This window comes from Scyliorhinus canicula, chromosome 3, assembly GCF_902713615.1.
Source record: "Scyliorhinus canicula chromosome 3, sScyCan1.1, whole genome shotgun sequence".
Classification (NCBI taxonomy): Eukaryota; Metazoa; Chordata; class Chondrichthyes; order Carcharhiniformes; family Scyliorhinidae; genus Scyliorhinus; species Scyliorhinus canicula.
Window position 1 is genome coordinate 46,618,323 of NC_052148.1, and position 25,279 is coordinate 46,643,601.

At 46.9% G+C, this 25,279-nt stretch overlaps 1 protein-coding gene across 4 annotated transcripts in view; it reads left to right on the top strand.

Moving 5' to 3' along the window:
* ctif (CBP80/20-dependent translation initiation factor) overlaps nucleotides 1-25,279 on the top strand; it is a 339,899-nt gene that overhangs the window by 309,585 nt on the left and 5,035 nt on the right. For all 4 annotated transcript variants that reach the window (XM_038790492.1, XM_038790490.1, XM_038790493.1 and 1 more), the window contains one exon: nucleotides 19,334-19,387. In XM_038790492.1, the coding sequence (XP_038646420.1) occupies nucleotides 19,334-19,387 (54 nt within the window). The remainder of the gene's footprint in view (nucleotides 1-19,333; nucleotides 19,388-25,279) is intronic.

Below are 25,279 nucleotides of genomic sequence, written 5' to 3' on the forward strand. Positions count from 1 at the left end.
GTGTTCCTACCTCCACCTGCTGCACAAGATAGTGTCCCAGGAGCCTCCTCACTGAAGTGCCCAACCAAGGTGAGTGTCTCTGGGATGGTGGTGGGTGTTGGAGATGCTGTGACGGGAAGTCAGTGTCATCCTCAGACTCGAGCTCCGGGGTATCCTGCGTCTCCAGTGGAGGGCTGGCACCTGAGCTGCTCTCAGCACCGGTGCTTGGCTCATGGAGGGGCTCGGGCTGTGGCCCTGGCTGGGGACGGGGGACGCCAGAGGGGCCCACCCCATCTCCAGCAGGCCCTGTAAGACACAAGACAAGGCACATGATTAGACCACGGGCTGGGGGCGGAATGGGGGTGGTGGAGGCGAGGGTGATGTGGGAGTGAGGGTGGAGCTGAGGGTGATGTGGGGGTGAGGGTGGAGCTGAGGGTGATGTGGGGGTGAGGGTGGTGTGGGGGTGAGGGTGGAGCTGAGGGTGGTGTGGGGGTGAGGGTGGAGGTGAGGGTTATGTGGGGGTGAGGGTGATGTGGGGGTGAGGGTGGAGCTGAGGGTGATGTGGGGGTGAGGGTGGAGCTGAGGGTGATGTGGGGGTGAGGGTGGAGCTGAGGGTGATGTGGGGGTGAGGGTGGAGCTGAGGGTGATGTGGGGGTGAGGGTGGAGCTGAGGGTGATGTGGGGGTGAGGGTGATGTGGGGGTGAGGGTGGAGCTGAGGGTGATGTGGGGGTGAGGGTAGAGCTGAGGGTGATGTGGGGGTGAGGGTGGAGCTGAGGGTGATGTGGGGGTGAGGGTGGAGCTGAGGGTCATGTGGGGGTGAGGGTAGAGCTGAGGGTGATGTGGGGGTGGAGGTGAGGGTGATGTGGGGGTGAGGGTGGAGCTGAGGGTGGTGTGGGGGTGAGGGTGGAGCTGAGGGTGGTGTGAGGGTGGAGGTGAGGGTGATGTGGGTGTGAGGGTGGAGGTGAGGGTGATGTGGGGGTGAGGGTGGAGCTGAGGGTGATGTGGGGGTGAGGGTGGAGCTGAGGGTGATGTGGGGGTGAGGGTGGAGCTGAGGGTGATGTGGGGGCGAGGGTGGAGCTGAGGGTGGTGTGGGGGTGAGGGTGGAGCTGAGGGTGATGTGGGGGCGAGGGTGGAGCTGAGGGTGGTGTGGGGGTGAGGGTGGAGCTGAGGGTGATGTGGGGGTGAGGGTGGAGCTGAGGGTGATGTGAGGGTGAGGGCGGAGCTGAGGGTGATGTGGGAGTGAGGGTGGAGCTGAGGGTGATGTGGGGGTGAGGGTGGAGCTGAGGGTGATGTGGGGGTGAGGGTGGAGCTGAGGGTGATGTGGGGGTGAGGGTGGAGCTGAGGGTGATGTGGGGGTGAGGGTGGAGCTGAGGGTGATGTGGGGGCGAGGGTGGAGCTGAGGGTGGTGTGGGGGTGAGGGTGGAGGTGAGGTTTGAGTGGGGGGAGAATTGACATTCATGTCACGGGAACCGCAGCTCAGCAGGGTTGGGGTTATTCTGCCATCTGGAATGGGGGGGCACGTAGTGTCGCGGGTGTGTGGGACGGGGGTTAGTGCCAGGGGCACAGTGCTGCCTACTCACCCTGGCCCCCACGAGGAGGTTGTGCGGTTTTTTCCAACACTGTTGGCCGTAGCGCTCACCAGCTCTGCCAGCTGTGCCCAGGCACAGTGAATGGCAGCGGCTGGCAGCCTCCCTCCCGGATCAGGGTACAGGGTCATCCACCTCTTCTCCGCCGCATCCAGGAAGGTCTCCCGCTCGGCATCCGTGAAGCGTGGAGCCTCATGCCTTGCCGCCATCTTGGTGGCTGGGATGGTGTGTGTGTGTGTGTGTGTGTGTGTGTGTGTGTGGGTGTGTGTGTGGGATGTTAAGTGTGTATATGCAGCTGCAGCTTGTCAGCCTCTTGAGTGTCAATCGCGAAACCGGCGAATTCCGCGCCATTTCTCATTGTGTTCCACGTGCTGCCAGTGCTAGCCCTTAACAGTAGCTGGTGCGGCGCCAGTTTTGCTGTCGTGGAACTCCAGGAATTCTGTGTCAGCCTCAACACTAGTCTCAGAAATGGAGAATCCCGTCCCTGGTATATATTTAAGGCTGAGATAGATTTTTGATCAGTAAGGGAATCAAGGGTTATGCGGAAGTGCAGGAAAGTGGACGTTAGGAATGTCAGATCAGTTATGATCCTATTGAATGGTGGAGCAGACTCGAGGGACCGAACGGCTACTCCTGTTCCTATTTCTTATGGTCTTATTGCCAAAAACAGCAATGTTAAGTTTTTTTTTCTTTGAACACTGAGTAGCTTGTGTATTTCTCCGTCTTTTCTTTCCTTCTTCCAAGCTGTCAGGGTTTTTTGACAGTATCCAGGGTTTTTTGCTCTCACTTTGATCATCCCCAACTTCCAGTCTCCCACCTTCAACAAAGAAGCACTTGTGATGTGCCAGTTACTTTTTTTTAATAAGGCAATTATAAAGAACGTTTCAGCAAAGTCGAACCTTTGTGGCCGTGAATATCCCGTAATTTGAGATTACCAAATCATCTCAGGAAAAAAAAAGTCAATATATAACTTTCAAAGCAAAGCATTAAAGGGATGATGTGTGGAGTAAACTTTTTTTGGGGGGGATGGGTGGGAGGTGATGGCCTTGGAGCACTCTACCAATAGTTTGTAGCCTTGCCTGTTATGTACATTCGGGTTATAACAGATCACTTTCTCTTAGAATTAATTTATTTGTTGGCACACAACTGGCTGTTGGCATTTTGTGATTTTTGATATCATTGTGTGATTTTAGTTTGTCTGAAAGTGAACGTGTCGTGATTGTGCCGTGTAACAAACTGCAAGCCTCATTCAAAGAGGTTACTTGGGTGACAGCAATGGAGAGGTCTCAGTGAGGCGATGGGGGTGGGTGGGATGCTCTCTGGACGTGAGGCTGGGAAGCAGCTTTATTCTGCATCTGACCTCTGCTCTGCCCTGCGTATGAGCCATCGGTGTTTACAGGTATTCACAAGTACATGCGCAGATACTTTTTGTTGGGGGAGAGTAGGGGAATGTTGAAAGGATTCCTAATAATTGTTAGTCTGTTGAAGAGCACCATGAACACTCCTTCCAGTATGACTTACAGGTTCTGGCAGGAACTTGAAACCCACAGGTAGAAACACTACCAGTGTGCCACAGACCTCTATTGTGATTTGGTATTCCTGCCCTGTCTCCCTGCCCTGGATGAGCTACATTTACGATTCCATATAAACTGTTGTCACATCATATCATTATAGAGCAGCTAAGATATTCAGAATTGTGTAAGTGTGCTTTATTAGAATAATCGTTATTATTGTCACAAGTAGACTTACACTAACACTACAATGAAGTTACTGTGAAAATCCCCTAGTCGCCACATTCCGGTATTGTCCGAGTACACAGAGGGAGAATTCAGAATGTCAAATTCACCTAACAAGCACATCTTTGTGACAAGCGACAAGGCCCGGCTGACGAGATTCATGGCACGGCCCTCCTAGCCCCCCCCCCGGGGGAGGGGAGAATAGGGCACCAGGAGCGGCCACCGACGGTGAAAACCTCTCCGGGTTTCACGACGGCGTCGGGCCTTGCGGAGAATTCCGCCCCAGGGATTTTGCAGCAAGTGGTTTTATGAAAGGGAAATCATGTTTAACCTATGTATTGGAATTCTCTGAAGGAGTCGCATTTGGTGTGGATAAAGGGGAACTAAAGGTGGATGTACTATACTTAGATTTACAGAAGGCATTTGAAAAGCTGACAATTAAAAATTTATTGTGGAAAATAAAAGCTCATTGTGTAGGGGGTAACATATTGGATTGGATTGGATTTGTTTATTGTCACGTGTACCGAGGCACAGTGAAAAGTATTTTTCTGCAAGCAGCTCAACATATCATTAAGTACATGAAGAGAAAAGAAACATAAAAGAAAATATATAATAGGGCAACACAAGGTACACAATATAACTACATAACACCGGCATCGGGTGAAGCATACAGGGGTGTAGTGTTAATCAGGTCAGTCCATAAGAGGGTCATTTAGGAGTCTGGTAACAGCGGGGAAGAAGCTGTTTTTGAGTCTGTTTGTGTGTGTACTCAGACTTCTGTATCTCCTGCCTGATGGAAGAAGTTGGAAGAGTGAGAAAGCCGGGTGGGAGAGATCCTTGATTATGCTGCCTGCTTTCCCCAGGCAGCGGGAGGTGTAGCCAGAGTGAATGGATGGGAGGCGGGTTTTTGTCATGGACTGGGCTGTGTTCACGACTCTCTGAAGTTTCTTGCAGTCTTGGGCCAAGCAGTTGCCATACCAGGCTGTGATATGGTCAGATAGGATGCTTTCTATGGTGCATCTGTAAAAGTTGGTAAGAGTTAATGTGAACATGCTGAATTTCCTTAGTTTCCTGAGGAAGTATAGGCACTGTTGTGCTTTCTTGGTGGTAGTGTCAATGTGGGTGGACCAGGACAGATTTTTGGTGATGTGTACCCCTACGAATGTGAAGATGCTAACCATCTTCACCTCGGCCTCGTTGATGCTGACGGGTGTGTACAGTACATTGCTTCCTGAAGTCAATGACCAGCTCTTAAGTTTTGCTGGCATTGAGGGAGAGATTGTTGTCGTTACACCACTCCGCTAGGTTCTCTATCTCCCTCCTGTATTCTGGCTCATTGTTGTTTGAGATTTGGCCCACTATGGTCATATCATCAGCAAACTTGTAGATGGAGTTGGAACCAAGTTTTGCCACGCAGTCGTGTGTGTACAGGGAGTAGAGTAGGGGGCTAAGACCGCAGCCTTGCGGGGCCCCAGTATTGAGGACTCTTGTAGAGGAGGTGTTGCTGTTTATTCTTACTGATTATGGTCTGTGGGTCAGAAAGTAAGTCGAGGATCCAGTTGCAGAGTGAGGAGCCAAGTCCTAGGTTTTGGAATTTGGCTGGGATTATGCTGTTGAAGGCGTAGCTGTAGTCAATAAATAGCAGTCTGATGTAGGAGTCCTTGTTTTCGAGATGCTCTAGGGATGAGTGTAGGGCCAGGTAGATGGATCAAGGCATGGGTTGAAGATGCAGTTCATCAAGGCATGAGTTGAGATTGGCTCGCTCACAGGAAACAGAATTGGCATAACTGGGTCTTTTTCTGGCTGGCAGGATGTAGTGAACTGTGCCACAAGGATCAGGCCTCAACTTTTTACAATTTATATAAATTATTTGGATGAAGGGGCTGAAGATATGGTTGCCAAATCTGCTGATGACAGAAAGATAGGTTGGAAAGTACATAAGAAATAGGAGCAGGATTGGGCAATTCAGCCTCTCAAGCCATTCAGTACGATCATGGCTGATTTCAACTGGCCTCAACTCCACTTTCCTGCCCGTTCTCCATAACCCTTCAACACATTACTAATTAAAAATCTGTTTATCGCCTCCTTAAATTTATTCAGTGTCCCGGCATCCACTGCACTCTAGTGTAGTGAATTCCAGATTCACGACCCCTTGAGAGAAGTAATTTCTCCTCATCTTTGTTTTAAATCTGCTATCCCTTATTCTAAAACCACAACCTCTCATTTTAGATTGCCCCACAAGAGGAAGCAACCACACTGCGCCTACTTTGTCAATACCTTTATCATCTTATATATCTCAATTAGATCTCCCCTCATTCTTCTACACTTGAGAGAGTTTAGGCCTAAACTGCTCAATGTCTCTTCACAAGGCAAACTCCTCATCTCTGGAAACAACCTCGTGAACCTCTTCTGAACTACCTCTAATGTATCGACATCCCTCCTCAAATAAGGGAACTAAACTGTACACTGTCTCACCAAAGCCTTGTACAGTTGCAGAAACATTTTCCTACTTTTATACTCTAACCCTTTAGCTATAAAGGCCAAAATTCAATTTACCTTTCTTATTACCTGCTGTGCCTGCATGCTACTTTTCTGTGAATCATGCACTAGGCCACCCAGATCCCTCTGCATTTAAGCACTCTGAGGTTTCTCGCCATTTAGGTAATAAGTTGCCTTTCTATTTTACTGACCAAAATGGATAACCTTGCACTTTCCCACGTTAAACTCCAGGTGCCATTTGTAAATTTCTTATTTCCTCATTGCAACTTACTATCCCACCCATTTTAGTGTCATTTGCAAATTTGGCAATAATACCTTTTACCCCTGCATCCAAGTCATTACATAGATAGAATTTACAGTGCAGAAGGAGGCCATTCGGCCCATCGAGTCTGCACCGGCTCCTGGAAAGAGCACCCTACCCAAGGTCAACACCTCCACCCTATCCCCATAACCCAGTAACCCCACCCAACACTAAGGGCAATTTTGGACACTAAGGGCAATTTATCATGGCCAATCCACCTAACCTGCACATCTTTGAACTGTGGGAGGAAACCGGAGCACCCGGAGGAAACCCACGCACACACGGGGAGGATGTGCAGACTCCGCACAGACAGTGACCCAAGCCGGAATCGAACCTGGGACCCTGGAGCTGTGAAGCGATTGTGCTATCCACAATGCTACCGTGCTTAATATATATTATAAATAGTTCGAGCCCGAGGACCGAACCCTATGGCACCCATCGGAAAAAGATCCATTTATCCCGACTCTGCCTTTTTGAAAAAGTATGTTGTTATTCAAATTTTAGAATTTTAACATTTTACAAAACAAGACAAACCATTACACCACCAAATGCAGTAAACCTTGCTTCAACCCCCCCCCCCCCCCCCCCCCCCCCCCCCCCCCCGCAACAGCGAATGGTAACTAGCTCTCTGAAATGCAAAATGAACAAACCCCATCTCTTGTGAAACCCCTCACCTGCCTCCCCCTGCCACGCCGAGGCATGGGGTGGAGAAGCTGACCTCCACCCCAACAGACCCCGCCCGCAAACGATCAGCGAGGCGCAGCCTAAAACACATGCCCCCGCCTACAACTCCGGCAGGTCCGACACCCCGAATATGGCGCACCAGCTCCAAATCCACATGCTGGGTCGCCCAACATTTCTCCAACTTCAGGCAGGACCAGAACATGTGCACATGAATAGCCGGGCCCCTCCCCCTCAAACAGCCGCTCATCCTTGACTTTGCCAACTGCACCACCTTCAACTGTATCAACCCCAGCCTCGTGCACGAGGTTGAGGCATTCAGCCTTTGCAGGACACTCTGCCTTCTGTCAGTTAGCGAGTTTTGTATCCAAGCTAATAAATTATCCCTAATCCCTTGTGTATTAACCTTTTGTATGGCACCTTATCAAATATCTTCTGGAAGTCCAGATATATGACATTTACACAATCCCCATTATCCACTTGGTTTTTGCATCTTCGACGCACTCTAACAAATTCGTCAAACACGATTTACCCTTCTATAAACCATGCTGACTCTGATGGATTGTGTTTTCAAAATGTCCTGTTATTACTTCCTTAATAATGGATTCTAACAATTTCACAACAAGAGATGTTAAGCTAACTGGTCTATGTCATAATATACACCAATATATCATGGTGCAGACACACACTGATGGACACACACAGGGACCAATCAACATGTACAAACACCGCAGCCAATCACCAGTTAGAATACACACACTATAAAGGCAGAGGGCACCACGGTTCCCGCTCATTCTGGGTGCTGCCTCTCAGTGTAACAGGAACTTATTCAGCCCAGCACGGACTCACAACACGTGCTGAGAGAATCAACTGGTTCAGACAAGGCTTAGGTCTCGAGTTCAAGTTCGTAGTATTTAGACCCACAGTCATCGTGTGTTAGTTAGAAGTAGTTAATAAATTTGAGTTGAACCTTCATCTGTGTTGGAAGTGTCTGTTCATCTCTCAAGCCTACACAAGCCAACACATCAGTCTATAGTTTCCTATTTTCTTTGTCCTCCCTTTTTGAATAATGGTGTTAGATTAGCATTTTTTCCAATCTACTGGAACCTTTCCCACATCCAGGGAATTTTGGAATATTATAACCAATGGCTGTCACTTCCTTTAAGACCCTAGGATGTCCCATCAAGCCTTGGGGACTGGTCAGCCTTCAATCCCTATACTTTGTTTCGTACTTTTTCCCTATTGATAATGATTGTTCTAAATCCCTCCATTTCTATAACCTCTGCATTGCCTGTTACTATTGCGAATATTCTAGTATCCTACACCGTGAAAACTGAGACAAAATATTGATTTTGCATCTCCGCCATTTCTGTGTTCCCCACAATTAACTCCCAGGTCTCATTCTCCAAGGTACTAACATTCACTTTAGCTATTCTCTTCCCTTTTATATACTTATAGAAGTTTTTGCTATCTTTTTTATATTTTGCCCTTGTTTTCTTTCATAATTTACCTTTGCTCTTTTCATTATTTTTTTTAGTAACCCTTTGTTGATCTTTAAAAGTTTCCCAAACTTCTAGCCTGCTACTGGCCTTTGCAATATGGTATGTCTTTATGGTATCTTTAACTTCCTTGCTTCGCCATGGATGTTTTCTCTCCCTCTTACAATCTTTCTTCCTCTCTGGAATGTATTTTAGTTGGGAGGAACTGAATATCTCCTTGAATATCTGCCACTGCTCATCAACTGCCTTGCCTTTTAGTCTTCCTGCCCAGTCCTCCAGGCCCAAATCTTTCCTCATGCCAAAGTAATTACCTTTGTTTAACTCCAGTTTCTCGTTCTCAAACTGAATTTTAAATTTTATCATACTATGATCACGCCACCCTGGACGATTCTTAACTATGAGGTCATTGCACACTGGGCTAAATCGCTGGCTTTGAAAGCAGACCAAGGCAGGCCAGCAGCACGGTTCAATTCCCGTACCAGCCTCCCCGAACAGGCGCCGGAATGTGGCGACCAGGGGCTTTTCACAGTAACTTCATTGAAGCCTACTCGTGACAATAAGTGATTTTCATTCATTTTCATTTTTCATTCATTAGTCCCTCCTTATTACACAATACCAAATCCAGAGTAGCCTGCTCCCTGGTTGGTTTCACAACATACTGTTCTGAGAAACAATCCTCAATACATTCAATGAACCCTCTCCCTTGTCAATTTGATTAATCCAGTCCATATGCATAATAAACTCACCCATGATTATTACCGTACCTTTCTTACAAGCCCCCAGTATTTCCTGGTTTATACTGTGGAACTACTGTTCGGGTTCTATAGATTACTTCCACCAGGGACGTTTTTCCTTTGCTTTTCTTATTTCTGTCCAGACTGCTTCCACATCTTGATCTCCATTGCCTGTATCATTTCTCACTACACCACTGATCCCTTCCTTTATAAGCAAAGCTACACCACCTCCTTTCTGTCTATTCTTCTGAACTACTGAGTACCCTTGGATATTCTTATTGATCCTGTGCCAAATTAGCTTGTGGCTCAGGTAGTAATCCAGAGACGATTGTCTTTCTGGTTCTGCTTTTTAATTTAGCTCCTAGCTGCTCATCCTCCCTCAGTCGAACCTCTATGCTTGTTTTACCAATGTCGTTGGTACCTATATGGACTATGACAACTGGATCTTTTCCCTCTCGCTCCAAGCTCCTCTGCAGTTGAGATACCTTGAACCCTCGCAACAGGTAGGCAGCACATCCTTCGCAAATGTGCTCACTAGGACCACAATGGGGTCTAACAGCTCCCACATCATGCAGGTACAACACATCGCTTGGCCCCTCTATGTTATTTAATCGGAAAGGTGTAAATGTGTTAAACATAGTTTAGAGAAGGTTTACTTGACTAATACCAGCAATAGGTGGGTTGTCTTCTGAGTAAAGGTTGGAGAGGTTAGTTTTGTATCCTCTAGAGTTGAGAAGAGTAAGAGGTCTTTGGACTTCCGGTGGTGGCCGTGAGGTCGCATATAAGGTGGCTCCTCCTTGGGGATTTGGTTTTTGGCCCTTCCTGCCTGTTTAGTGGGTGCTGTACTGGTGAAAAGTGTTGTAGTTGGAGAGTTTGGAGTGTGGGATGTCTGAAAGTTATAATACAAGGAACGTCTTTAAGAGAGTTTATGGAGATTCATATACCCGAAGGAGAAGGGATTTTCCTTCTTTTTTGCGAGTCTACTCCCGTATTGACTTCTTTGTAGTGGGGAAGTCATTACTCCCTGGGGTGGTGTATTCGGCAATTGTTATATCTGACCACACTCTGCATTATGTGGATTTGTGTTTGGAGGATGGCTACATCCAGTGACCCCCATGGAGACCGGATACGACTATACTCTCACAGACAAGGGGATGTGCGAGAGGATAGCTTCCGTTGTTGGACCTATGTGAAGTTTAATAAGAACAAGAGGTCTCACCTTCCACGTTCTGGGAAGCATTAAAGACAGTTATTAGGCGAGAGTTAATTTTGATCAAATCTCACAGACGGGAGGGCAGAGAGGCAGAGATTGGTGGAGCTTTTATTGACAGTGGACCATCAATACTCTGCTACCCCAAAGGCAAAGCTGTTGGCGAAAAGGAAGAAGCTCCAGATGGAGTTTAAGTTGGTGTCGATGGTGAGCCAATTTTGTTACGTGAAAGCGACATTTTACGAGTCTGGGGAGAAGACCAGTTGACTAATGGTTCACCGGCTGAGACGGCAGGCGACTTCTTGGGGGGGGGGTTTGGTTTCTGATCCAGAAAAGGTTAATGGGGTATTTGAGACCTTTTAATAATAATAATCGCTTATTATCACAAGTAGGCTTCAATGAAGTTACTGTGAAAAGCCACATTCCAGTGCCTGTTCGGGGAGGCTGGGACGGGAATTGAACCCACGCTGCTTCCTTGTTCTGCATTACAAGCCAGCTATTTAGCCCACTGTGCTATTGGGGCCTTTACAGACCTCGGCCTCTGGAGGAAGACTTGACAATGCTACAGTTCTTGGATAGGTTGGGTTTCCCCGTGGTGGAAAGGGAGGCACTGCTTGGGCTAGAGGACATTATGAAATGTGTCTGTTCTGTGCAGTCTGGGAAGGCAACTGACCCAGATGGATTCTCAGTGGAATTTTTATTTTAAATTTGCGACAGAGTTGAGGCCACATCTGTTGAAGATGTTTAATGATTCTCTGTCCCGGTGGTGTTGCCAGCCACAGTGCGGCAGGTGTTCATTTCCTGAATCCTGAAGAAGGAAAAAGATCCCGTGGAGTGTGGGTTATATCGGTCCATCTCTCTGTTGAATGCTGATGCAAAGCTGTTGGCAAAGATGTTGGCAACTTGTTTGGAGGGGTGCATGCCGGGGGTAATTTCCAAAGATCAAATGGGGTTTGTTTTTCCTTTAAATTTAGAGTACTCAATTATTTTTTTTTTCTAATTAAGGGGCAATTTAGCATGGCCAATCTGCCTATCCTGTACATCTTTGGGTTGTGGGGGGTGAAACCCACACAGACACGGGGAGAATGTGCAAACTTCACACGGACAGTGACCCAGGGCCGGGATTGAACCCATGTCCTCAGCGCCGTAGGCAGCGGTGCTAACCACTGCACCACCGTGCCGCCCTCAAATAGGGCTTGTTAAGGGCTGGAAATTCAGGAGACTCCTGAATGTGGTGCTGTCGGCCCAATCGGGCGCCGAGCCAGAGATAATCACCTCTATGGGTGCAGAAAAAGCATTTACGTGGCGGTAAATTGGACGTACGTTCATTTCATGGATTAGGCTTTTGAATAGGGTTCCCACTGCGGGTACAAAGCAGGGATGTCCACTTTCCCCATTGCTGTTTGCTTTGGCACTCGAGCCGTTGGCAATCGCACTTAGGTTGTTGGCCAGGTGGAAGGGCATAGAAAGTAGAGGTAGGGAACATAGGGTGATCCTATACGTGGATGAATTATTGTTATATGTTATGGACCCTCTCGCTAATATGGGGAAGATAATGGAAGTGTTGAGGAAGTTTGGTTTCTTCTCAGGATATAGATTGAACGTGGGCAAGAGTTAAGTGTTTCCGGTGAACCCTCCAGCAAGGGAGCTGATCTGGAGAGATTACCGTTTTGACTGGCCAGGACTAGTTTTAGGTACCTGGAGATATGGGTTGCTCATGATTGGGCCTTGTTACACAAGTTGAACCTGGCCAGTCTGGTACAGGGGGGTGAAGGTGGATTTGAAGAGATGGGATGCCCTCCCATTACCATTGACAGGAAGGGTCTAGACGGTTAAAATGAACATTCTTCCGAAGTTCTTGTTTGTGTTTTAGACTCTTCCAATCTTTCTGCCCAAGTTGTTTTTTGGTAGGATTAATAAGCTGATCTTGACCTTTGTGTGGGCAGTATGACCACCCCCCCCCCCCCCCCCCCCCCAAGGTGTGGAGAGAGTTTGGGGATAGATGGAGGAGGCCTCCTATATTGGTTCAAGTGGGAGGTCACTTATTACTGCCCCCCTTCTGTTTTCGCCTGCCAAGTATTCTATGAGCCCAGTGGCAACAGCTTCTCTAAAAGATGGAACCAATTTATATAGAAATTAAAACTGAAATCTATGTTGCTAATGGCGCTGGTCTGTCGGAACCATGGATTTATACCGGCTGGGATGGACTCGTCATATAAGATCAGGGAGGGGGGTCGAGAGGTTTAGGAATTTGTTCGTGGATGTTAGGTTTCCTTGCCTGGAGGAGCTAGTGGAGAATGTGACATTATGTGAAATGTTCAGAATATAAAGGGTTAATGTCATGTCGTAATTAGCCACTAGATGGAGCTAGATGCAGAACTATATAAAGCACTGGATAAAGGCAAATTACTGCGGATGCTGGAATCTGAAACCAAAGAGAAAATGCTGGAAAATTTCAGGTGGTCTATTCTATTTGAGGAGAATGCCATTTATTACTTTCTTTAAATAGCTGGTGTCATCACAAATAGGGGAGGGTGAGTAGGTCAGGGACGGCGGGGGGGGGGGGGGGGGGGGGGGGGGGATTTGGGTGGGAGCGGGTTTGGATAAATAAGGGAAGTGTGCGTCTGGGCAGTGGGGGTAGTTTCATAAAAATTGCATAAACTTTGTTGGCTTTTATGAATGTTGTAAAATTGAACATTTCCTGAATAAAAATATTTTTCAAAAAGAGTAAGAAGTGACATGATCGAAACAGTTAAGATCCGGAGGGCTATTGACAGGGAGCACAGTGGGCTAAACAGCAGGCTTGTAATGCAGAACAATTCCAGTAGCGCGGGTTCAATTCCCGTAGCGGCCTCCCTGAACAGGCGCCGGAATGTGACGACTAGGGGCTTTTCACAGTAGCTTCACTGAAGCCTACTTGTGACAATAAGCGATTATTATTATTATTATTATTATTATTATTGAGGTGGATATGGAGAGGATGCTTCCTAATGTCGGAGAATATAGAACTCGGGGTCACTTTAAAAATAAGGGGTCACACATTTGAAGTAGAGCACAGGAAAAATGTATTCTCTGAGGGTTTTGAATCTCTGGATCTCTCTTTGAGAATGTGGAATCAATTTAGGCAGCATTTTAAATTGGGCTCTATGTTGCTGTTGCCGACAATTTGCGGGAACCATAGGTTTATACCATCCGGTCTAGATTCAGGAATTGGAATGGTAACATCGTACCTGGCCGGCTGGTCTAGATTCAGTGTTCAGGGCATGGGAGAGGGAAGGGTTGGAGACGTTTAAGGATATTTTTCTTGATGGCAAGTTTGCTGGGTTAGAGAAGTTCAAGCTCCCGAAGGAGAATGTATTTAGATACTTGCATGTGCAAGATTATGTATGTCAGGAGTTTCCTTCAGTTCCCCTGGTGCCTGCAGCTTCACTTATGGATAGGGTCCTGACCTTGGACGAGTTAGGGGAGGGAAGGATCTCTTATGAACAGATGTTGGCAACGGGACAGGCTTGGAAGAAGTAAAGGGGAAGTGGAAGGACAAGTTGGATTTGATCTTTGTTGGGGGGGGGGGGGTGGAGGGAGGCTCTTCATTGAGTTAATTTCACCTTCTTATGGGCAAGGTTAAGTTTTATACAGTTCAAGGTGATGTATAGGGTGCACTTGACCATGACATGTATGAGTTTCTGGGTCTCCTTTTTGGAACCAATTTCAGGGATTCTGGGTATTAAGATGGAGCCATGCCCAATTTTTGGAGTGCCGGACTTGCCGGTGCTGCAGGAGGGGAAGAAGGTAGATGCCTTGGCCTTCACCACTCTAATAGCCCGGAGACGAGTCTTGCTTGGGTGGAGACCCCTGGTGCCACCAAAGCCTTTGGCTTGGTTGGTGGGCCTGGTGAAATTTCTGCACTTGGAGAAGATCAAATGTGCCATGAGACGGTCCTTGGATGGGTTTACTCAAGGTGGCAGCCATTCATTACATTTTATGTGGAGCTGGTTACCATCAACTTTTGGGGGGGGAGCGGGGTTGGTCAGTCTAGAAGGGTCTTCTTTGGAGGGGGGAGGGAGGACTCTGGGAGGTTGGGGGGAATGGTCCTGGTATCTAACTGGGTTAGGGAGGGTGATGTTGCGTCGGGATATTTTTGTAATAATGAAAGGTTCGTTTGATTATTTTGTTTGTTATAAAAGAACATTCTTTAATAAAAATATTTTTTTTAAAAGGAATCTGCAAATGATGAACATATTACTTCAGATTCACAACTGCTTAAACATGGGGCAGCATGGTAGCATGGTGGTTAGCATAAATGCTTCACAGCTCCAGGGTCCCAGGTTCGATTCCCGGCTGGGTCACTGTCTGTGTGGAGTCTGCACGTCCTCCCCGTGTGTGCGTGGGTTTCCTCAGGGTGCTCCGGTTTCCTCCCACAGTCCAAAGATGTGCGGGTTAGGTGGATTGGCCATGCTAAATTGCCCGTAGTGTCCTAAAAAGTAAGGTTAAGGGGGGGGGGTTGTTTGGTTACGGGTATAGGGTGGATACGTGGGTTTGAGTAGGGTGATCATTGCTCGGCACAACGTCGAGGGCCGAAGGGCCTGTTCTGTGCTGTACTGTTCTATGTATGACATGCAGCAGGCGTGGATTTGGATTGTGTAGTTTCTTGTCTGGGGAGCTTTGTTTAACTGTTGGAAAGGAGGCATCGATGATGGAGATCGGGTGGTGGCATGACTGATTGAGGGAGAATGGTGGCAGCTCTACACAGTCTTGTGGGGGACAGAGGGAAGAAGATGGAATATACAGGGGAGTTTTCTTTTATTCGTTCATGGGACGTGGGCGACGCTGGCTGGTCCAGCAATATTTTCCCATCCGTAATTACCCTTGAGGGGGCAGTTAAGAGTCAACCACATTGATGTGGGTCTGGAGTCACATGTAGGCCAGACCAGGTAAGGATGGAAGATATTATTCCCTGAAGGACATAATAATAATCTTTATTGTCACAAGTAGGCTTAACACTGCAATGAAGTTACCATGAAAAGCCCATAATTGCTACATTCCGGCGCATTTCCGGGTACACGGAGGGAGAATTCAGAATGTCCAAATTACCTAACAGCACGTCTTTTGGGTTTTGTGGGAGGAAACCAGAGCACCCGGAGGAAACCCACACAGACACAGGGAGAACATGTAGACTCCGCACAGACAGTGGTCCAAGCCGGGAATCGAACCTGCGACCCTGGCGCCGTGAAGCAACAGTGCTAACCACTGTGCTACCATGAACCAAATGGGATTTTACGGCAATGAACAATGGTTTCATGGTCATTATTATTCGACTTTTACTTCCAGATTTTTATTGAATTACAATTTCACCATCTGCAGTAGCAGGATTCGAAGCCGGGTCCCCAGATCATTACTCTGTGTTTCTGGTTTACTTGTCCAGTGACAATACCACTGTGCCACCACCTCTCCATATCCAATGTCCAAAGTCGGTAGGTCAATCACAATTGTGGGAGATTAAGGGTTATACGGGGAAGGTCAATGGTGAAGTTCAGAGTCATGGGAAACAGTGTCAAAGATCATAGAGAGAGGATTGAGGATGTTGAACGGCAGATCAAGGATAGGGTGGCAGTTCAAATGTGCGAGGGGCTGATCAGTGGTGATGGGGGACAGTTCTAGGGTGAATGGTAGTTGGTCAAGGGTGATTGCGGGGGCAGGCGGAGGTTAAGTGTCACCAGAAGGCAGGGAAGGGGTGATGGAGTCTGGGGTAAGGGTGATGGAGGGAAGCTCAAAGGTGACTGAGGGTGGGTGACTGAGGGTGTGTGACTGAGTGGTCTTGAATGAGGAACAAGTCAGATAACAGACATCTGGAGCTAGGTTTTGATGGGGGAGGCATGAATGTCAAGTCAGGAAATTTCCCGGCCTGGCAGCTCCATCTTCGTTAAAGAGACCTGTACCTGCCATATTTTTGTGTAAGGGAGATGGAGTCAGGCATGCCACCACCAGAGGCAGGCCTGAGACGGCAACAGAGGCAGATGGACGGTGAGGGTGGAAGGCAAGAATGCCCACCTCCATCAGCTCAGTTTTAATATTGAATGTCAGGCCCTCAGTCCACATGTCCCCACCATGCCCCTCAGATTCCTATGCTGTCTCATATCCACATGCTCCCCATATATGCTCCATAGACACTCACCCAGTATCCACTATGGGCAGACCTCAGGAGCCATGTCTTTGAAATTAAGATGAAAAATGAACTTCTAACAATCTAATAAAGGTCTCACTCAAACACACTACATACTAAAAAAGACTCCCATTCAAAAAGTTTAAATTTGCTCAAATGATCAATATATTGTAAGAAGAAAAGCATCTATTTCACAAACCACAGCAGATAGATCATTTTTAAATAACCTATTAAAACTACCGATCAAAATGTGAACAGGGTCCCCTCCTGTTATAAGTGGTTTTGCCTTTTTGAACTCAGCCAAGCATTCATACCAGGCTCAGCCCCCCCCCCCCCCCCCCCCCCGTGAAGGAGCCCCCCACCGCCCACCCCTCAACAGGCCACCACCCCCACCGCCCACCCCCCCCAACAGGCCACCACCCCCACCGCCCACCCCCCCAACAGGCCACCACCCCCCCCCCCCCCCGACCATTCGCGCAGAGTACCCGCCGGCAGCGACCAGGGGTGAACGGCGCCGGCGGGACTCTGTTGTATTGGTGCAGTCGCTCGACTCACCCGGGCCAGAGAATTGACGGCCCCGCCAATTCCAGCGGCCGGCGCAAATGGCGCCAATTCTCCGCACTTCAGAGAATTGAGCGCCGGCGTCATGGCATGGCGAATCGCCCCAATATATAACTATTGAAACTGAAATAACAGATTTTTTTTTGTATTTCAAAGTCTGTTAATGAAAGAATTCTAGAAGTGGGTAGATATTTTATTTTGCTTTCCCAATTGAGGCTGTGGTTCCCCTGTGGTCCACAACTCCTTTAAGGTCTGCTAGCTATGTCACTTAACAAAACAAAATCCATGAAAATAGTGGGGAAGGTGTATAAAATGCTCACTACTGCAATGGAGTGTGCAAGGATGAGATTGTTGAGGACCCACTAACCCTATTCCTTATCCCCAGCCATAAAAATCCCACATGATGGAATGTGGGCAGAAATCCTGGAATCTCGTCACATCCACCATTTTTAAGTCCACTCTGCCTCCGTTCCCTATGGATGGAGGCACGAAAGTCCAGGCCGTAATTTTCTGTTCCATTCCCGAATGTTTATTATGTTGAGGGTTAAGAGAAATTGAAATGTGAAATTTGTGGGGCTGGATTCTCCGTCGCGGGGTCCTCTGCTTCACCGGCAGCACACTCCGCCCGCGGATTTCCCGACAGCATGGTGTGGCCACAATGGGAAACCCCATTGGCCGGCTGCTGGGATGGAGGATCCCGCTGCTGGTGGGGGCACGCCGCACCAGAAAATGGGTGCAGTGGGACGGAAAATGCCGCCTGTGATGTTTGCAAGATGTTCAGAAAACATCATTGCAATCTTGTGTGCAGACGATTTAAAGTATATCTGTGTGAAGTGACTGATATGGGATTGTATAAAGTAAAGATAAAATGCAGGTGTCTGGGTGTTGATTCTTTCTGATGTACATGAAAGTGAGCATTTTGCAGGAAACTGGGTGTGTTGATTAACCTCCAATGCCAACAAACACATTTTTCACTGAATATTAAAACATATTAAAATTAATAATTCACTCAGAGGTATGTGAATCTTTGGATGTCTCTACTCTGGGCACTGGAGGCTCAGTTGCTGAGTACATTCAAGACTGAGATTGATTCATTCTTGGACACCAATTTAGGGATGGGATGAGATGGGAAAGTGAAGTTGAGGTCAAAGATGAGGGTATTCAGCCGTGGAGGTCGTCATGGCCATTTCAGATCCCAGATATATTGTTACTGTGAAACCCGAGCTGTATTTCTCTTTACTTTATCTTGGAGGTGCTGAAGCCAATTTGTAACACTCCTACCACAGCCCAAGCTAAGATCAACAAATTCAGCAGAGAACGTTATCTTAGCATTCACAAATCAGCTTCAAACCAAATTGTGCCTTTACCAACTGATCCATCAAGGAAGGTGTTCCATTTTTAACTCCTGGGGTAAGCACCTGGTAAATGTTTCCCCTCATATCACAGAATCCGTAGGATCTCTGCAGTGCAGAAGGAGGCCATTCAGTCCATTGACCCTGCACCAACCCTCCGAACGAGCACCCTACGTAGGCCCACTCCCCCACCCTATTCCCGTAACCCTACCTAACCTTTGGACACTAAGGGGCAATGTAACGTGGCCAATCCACCTAGCCAATGTGTACCCTTTCATAGTATTGGAAAGAACATGCATTAATCACATGTTGCAAAGTCTTTTCTTCAGTCTCACTAGTTCAAACTATGGCATGGAAAAACTCTGGTGATCTAAGTCAGAAGGATTTACATCCTATTGTTAATCAGCACATATTTATTTAGGAAGGAAAACCCTGAGGAGGCAATGTTCAAAATTGATTCAGAATGTTGATGGAGAAGGAATCTGTTGGCTGCAATCACAGGAACCAACCCAATGCTAGTTTAGTGAGCAAATGGAGAACTGATGACGCCTTTTAAGCTGTAATTATTTTAGCTGAGACATTTCTGGAATGGGTGTGGCAAGGAATTTAAGGCAGCTACAACTATTAATCTGAACGGCAGTACATCTCGCCAAGAATGTAACAATGACAGTACCGATTAACTCAACATTTAATACCGGGAGTACTTGGCCCCTGAGTTTAAGCCAGGCAGAAGTTATTCTTAAGAGATACCTTTTCCATTCAGAAAAAACAAAGCAGAAAATTGTAATTTTTTAATGCATAAATTAGATTACAGAGTAGAGGAGATCCTTAAGAAAAACTGATTATGAGAGAAATGACTCTAGCCTATAAGTCACTCTGCACCACAAATTGCAAACGATTGGTGAAAGTGCCTTTCTGTAGTATCATGTTATTACAAGTGGATTGGTATATTCTATCTTTAAATTTATATGAAGTCAATTTTACCTATTTTCTCTTGTTTCCTTCCTACAATCGGATTTTGCCTCTACGCAATAGTTGTTGCAATCACAAGATGTCAAAGAAGATGCTGTTCTGTGTTGCTCGATGGAGGTAGGTTTTTATTTCATGTTTTCATGGTAGTGATTCCTAACGACATGGCTATACTATCTGCAGTCCAACAGCCACTTCTGCTTCAGGATCTTTCATATTGGGCTTTGCAATGCAAGAGTCCTGTAGCAACGTGTTTGTGGGTCAATGGCGGGTAAGAAAATCAACATTCAATCTGAGTGGTGAACCTTTGTGAGGCTATAATTAATGGCCATTCACAGAGATCACAGAGAAGGATCACAGTGCTAACCCCTATTTGCCTCATCATCACTAACCAGTTACACTGTCTTCTGCCACACTGCTCATTAGCTGGGACGGCTGAAAGCACGGTAAAACGGTGAAGTATAGGTGTTTCCACCCTACCCTTGTCACATTTACCTGATCTGATCAAACCTGGCAATCATGTTACTCTCTTGAGGACAGAGCCTACGTTTTGGTCATGATAGGTCCAGGTTTTGGATATTGACAGTGTGGAGTGATTTTGCCTCAACACAAAGGCATCGGACATAACTTCACACCTGATACTTTTCGTAAGGTGGGTTGTTTAGACCAAGGGGGTGTATCTGAGTGTAATGCTTCCCAATGTGTAGGCAAAGATGAAGGAGGAAAAATCATGCCCATCACTGCTGGTTGCACTTGAGTAATTACTAGCAAATGGTAGTAGCAACCTGTAAAAGAGTTTTTCCATAGATTCACAACCCTTTGGGTGAAGAAGTTCCTCCTAAACTCAGTCCTAAATCTACTTCCCCTTATTTAGTGGCTATGCCCCCTAGTTCTGCTTTCACCCGCCAGTGGAAACAACCTGCCCGCATCTATCCTATCTATTCCCTTCATAATTTAATGTTTCTATAAGATCCCCCCTCATCCTTGTAAATTCCAACAAGTATAGTCCCAGTCTACTCAACCTCTCCTCGTAATCCAACCCCTTCAGCTCTGGGATTAACCTAGTGAATCTCCTCTGCACACCCTCCAGTGCCTGTACGTCCTTTCTCAGGTAAGGAGACCAAAACTGAACACAATACTCCAGGTGTGGCCTCACTAGCACCTTATACAATTGCAGCATCACCTCCCTAGTCTTAAACTCCATCCCTCTAGCAATGAAGGACAAAATTCCATTTGCCTTCTTAGTCACCTGTTGCACCTGTAAACCAACGTTTTGCGACTCCTGCATTCGCACACCCAGGTCTCTCTGCACAGCAGCATGTTTTAATATTTTATCATTTAAATAATATTCCCTTTTGCTGTTATTCCTACCAAAATGGATAACCTCACATTTGTCAACATTGTATTCCATCTGCCAGACCCTAATCCATTCATTTAACCTATCCAAATCCCTCTGCAGACTTCCGATATCCTCTGCACTTTTTGCTTCACCACTCATCTTAGTGTCGCCTGCAAACTTGGACACATTGCACTTGGTCCCCAACTCTAAATCATCTATGTAAATTGTGAACAATTGTGGGCCCAACACTGATCCCTGAGGGACACCACTAACTACTGATTGCCAACTAGAGAAACACCCATTAATCCCCACTCTTTGCTTTCTATTAAGTAACCAATCCTCTATCCATGCTACTACTTTACCGTTAATGCCAAGCATCTTTATCTTATGCAGCAACCTTTTGTGTGGCACCTTGTCAAAGGCTTTCTGGAAATCCAGATATACCACATCCATTGGCTCCCCATTATCTAACGCACTGGTAATGTCCTCAAAAAATTCCACTAAATTAGTTAGGCACGACCTGCCCTTTATGAATCCATGCTGCATCTGCTCAATGGGACAATTTCCATCCAGATGCCTCACTATTTCTTCCTTGATGATAGATTCCAGCATCTTCCCTACTACCGAAGTTAAGTCACTGGCCTATAATTTCCCGCTTTCTGCCTACCTCCTTTTTCAAACAGTGGTGTCACGTTTGCCAATTTCCAATCCGCCGGGACACCCCAGAGTCTAGTGAATTTTGGTAAATTATCACTAGTGCATTTGCAATTTCCCTCGCCATCCCTTTCAGCACTCTGGGATGCATTCCATCAGGGCCAGGAGACTTGTCTACCTTTAGCCCCATTAGCTTGCCCACCACTACCTCCTTAGTGATAGCAATCATCTCAAGGTCCTCACCTGTCATAGCCTCATTTCTATCAGTCACAGGCATGTTATTTGTGTCTTCCACTGTGAAGACTGACCCAAAAAACCTGTTCAGTTACTCAGCCATTTCATCATCTCCCATTATTAAATCTCCCTTCTCATCCTCTAAAGGACCAATATTTACCTTAGCCACTCTTTCTTGTTTTATATATTTGTAGAAACTTTTACTATCTGTTTTTATATTCTGAGCAAGTTTACTCTCATAATCTATCTTACTCTTCTTTATCGCTTTTTTAGTAGCTTTCTGTTGCCCCCTAAAGATTTCCCAGTCCTCTAGTCTCCCATTAATCTTTGTCACTTTGTTCCTCAACTGTTTCACCATGAAGTCTTTGCTCCCAGTCTACCTCTTCTCTCATTCCCTTGTAATCTCCTTTGTTTAAGCACAAAACACTAGTGTTTGATTTTACCTTCTCACCTTTCATCTGTATTTTAAATTCCACCATATTGTGATCGCTCCTTCCGAGAGGATCCCTAACTATGAGATCATTAATCAATCCTGTCTCATTACACAGGACATGATCTAGGACTGCTTGATCCCTCATAGGTTCCATTACATACTGTTCTAGGAAACTATCGCGGATACATTCTATAAACTCCTCCTCAAGGCTGCCTTGACCGACCTGGTTAAACCAATAGACATGTAATTTAAAATTCCCCATGATAACTGCTGTACCATTTCTACATGCATCAGTTATTTCTTTGTTTATTGCCTGCCCCACCATTTGGTGGCCTATAGACTACTCCTATCAGTGACTTTTTCTTTTTTTTAAAATAATTTTTATTGGAATTTTTTACAGAAAATATAACAACAAGTATAGCAAAAAGCAGTAATATGCAACTAACAGCCCCATAACACCCACAATTCCCCCCATACCGTAACATCACATGTATCACATTCCCCCACCCCCCCCCCCCCCAAACAAGAGAACTTAACCATAAATTAAAATTAGATAAATCAAATTTAAATAAAATAAGCCAACATAATCAACGTCCCCCCCCCCACCCCCCACCCCCCCGGGTTGCTGCTGCTACTGTCCCAGTACCCTATCGTTGAGCCAGAAAGTCGAGGAACGGTTGCCACCGTTTAAAGAACCCTTGCACCGATCCTCTCAGGGCGAATTTAACCTTCTCAAGCTTAATGAAGCCCGCCATGTCATTGATCCAGGTCTCCACGCTTGGGGGCCTCGCGTCCTTCCACTGTAGCAAAATCCTTCGCCGGGCTACTAGGGACGCAAAGGCCAGCACACCGGCCTCTTTCGCCTCCTGCACTCCCGGCTCTACCCCAACCCCAAAGATCGCGAGTCCCCATCCTGGCTTGACCCTGGATCCCACAACCCTTGACACCGTCCTCGCCACCCCCTTCCAGAACTCCTCCAATGCCGGGCATGCCCAGAACATATGGGCATGGTTCGCTGGACTCCCCGAGCACCTGGCACACCTATCTTCACCCCCAAAGAACCTACTCATCCTCGTCCCAGTCATGTGGGCCCTATGCAGCACCTTGAATTAGATGAGGCTAAGCCGCGCACACGAGGAGGAAGAATTTACCCTCTCCAGGGCATCAGCCCATGTCCCATCTTCGATCTTCAGTGACTTTTTCACCTTACTATTCCTGATTTCCACCCAAATGGATTCAACCTTATCCTCCATAGCACCGATATCATCCCTTACTATTGCCCGGATGTCATCCTTAAATAACAGAGCTACACCACCTCCCTTACCATCCACTCTGTCCTTCCGAATAGTTTGATACCCTCGGATATTTAACTCCCAGTCTTGACCATCCTTTGACCATGTTTCAGTAATGGCCACTAAATCACAGTCATTCATGATGATTTGCGCCATCAACCCATTTACCTTATTCCGAATACTACGCGCATTCAGGTAAAGAACACTTATGGTGGCTTTTTACCTCTGTTTTGAATTTTAACACCTCGATCAGTAACCTCTCCTAAGTTATATTTCCTCTTAAATTTTCTCCTAATTTTCCTTGTCGTTGAACCCATATCTTCATGTAACAACCTGCCGCATCGCTTACCATTTACATTTTTACTTCCCGTTTTATTCCTTTTAGTATTACTGGGCCTATTCACTGAGCTCCCCTCAGTCACTGTACCTTGTACTGTTGCCCTTTTTGATTTTTGACTATGGCTTCTCTGCCTTACACTTTACCCCGTACTGCCTTTTGTTTCTGTTTTACTACCTTCCGACTTCCTGCATTGGTTCCCATCCCCCTGCCACATTAGTTTAAACCCTCCCCAACAGCTCTAGCAAACACCACCCCCCCCCACCCCTCGGACATCGGTTCCAGTCCTGCCCAGGTGCAGGCCATCCAGTTTGTACTGGTCCCACCACCCCCATAACCGGTTCCAATGCCTCAGGAAATTGAATCCCTCCCTCTTGCACGTCTCTCGAGCCACGCATTCATCCTATCTATCCTGACATTCCTAGTCAGACTAGCTCGTGGCACAGGTAGCAATCCTGAGATTACTACCTTTGAGATCCTACTGTTTAGTTTAACTCCTAACTCCCTGAATTCAGCTTGTAGGACCGCTTCCTGTTTTTTACCTATATCGTTGATGCCTATGTGCACCATGACAGCTGGCTGTTCACCCCCCCCCCCCCCCCCCCCCCCCCCGCTCCGCACCCCCCAGAATGTCCTGCAGCCGCTCCGAGACATCCTTGACCCTTGCACCAGGGAGGCAACATACCATCCTGGAGTCTCAATTGCGTCCACAGAACCGCCTGTCTATCCCCCTTACGATTGAGTCCCCTATCACTATCGCCCTGCCATTCTTCTTCCTGCCCTGCTGCGCAGCAGAGCCAGCCACGGTGCCATGACCTGGCTGCTGCTGCCTTCCCCTGGTGAGCCATCTTCCTCAACAATATCCAAAGCGGTATATCTGTTTTGCAGGGAGATGACCGCAGGGGACACCTGCACTGCCTTCCTACTCTTGCTCTGTCTTTTGGTCACCCATTTTCTATCTCCCTCAGTAACTTTCACCTGTGGTGTGACCAACTCGCTAAACGTGCTATCCATGACATCCTCAGCATCGCGGATGCTCCAAAGTGAGTCCATACGCAGGTCCAGAGCCGTCAAGCGGTCTAACAGGAGCAAATGATATATTGGCCCTCATAGCGAGAGGATTTGAGCATAGGAATGGAGATGTTTTACTGAAATTGTATAGGGCATTGGTTAGGCCACACCTGGAGTATTGTGTGCAGTTTTGGTGTCCTTATCTGAGGAAGGATGGGCAGCGAAGGTTTACCAGGTTGATTCCTGAGATGGCGGGACAGTCATATGAGGAGAGACTAAATCGTCTAGGATTGTATTCATTGGAGTTTCGAAGAGTGAGATAGGATCTCATAGAAATTTACAAATTCTAACAGGATTAGACAGGGCAGATTCAGAAAGAATGTTCTCGATGGTGGGGGAGTCCAGAACTAGCGGTCATAGTTTGAGGAAAAGGGATAAACCTTTTAGGACTGAGGTGAGGAGAAATCTCTTCACCCAGAGAGTGGTGAATCTGTGGAATTCGCTGCCACAGAAAGGAGTTGAGGCCAAAACGTTGTGTAATTTCAAGTTGAAATTAGATATAGCTTTTCGGGCTAAAGGGATTAAGGGATATGGAGGGAAGGCGGGATCAGGATATTGAACTTGATGATCAGCCACGATCTAATGAATGGCGGAGCAGACTCGAAGGGCCAAATGGACTCCTCCTGCATCTATTTTCTGTGTTCAGCAGGCA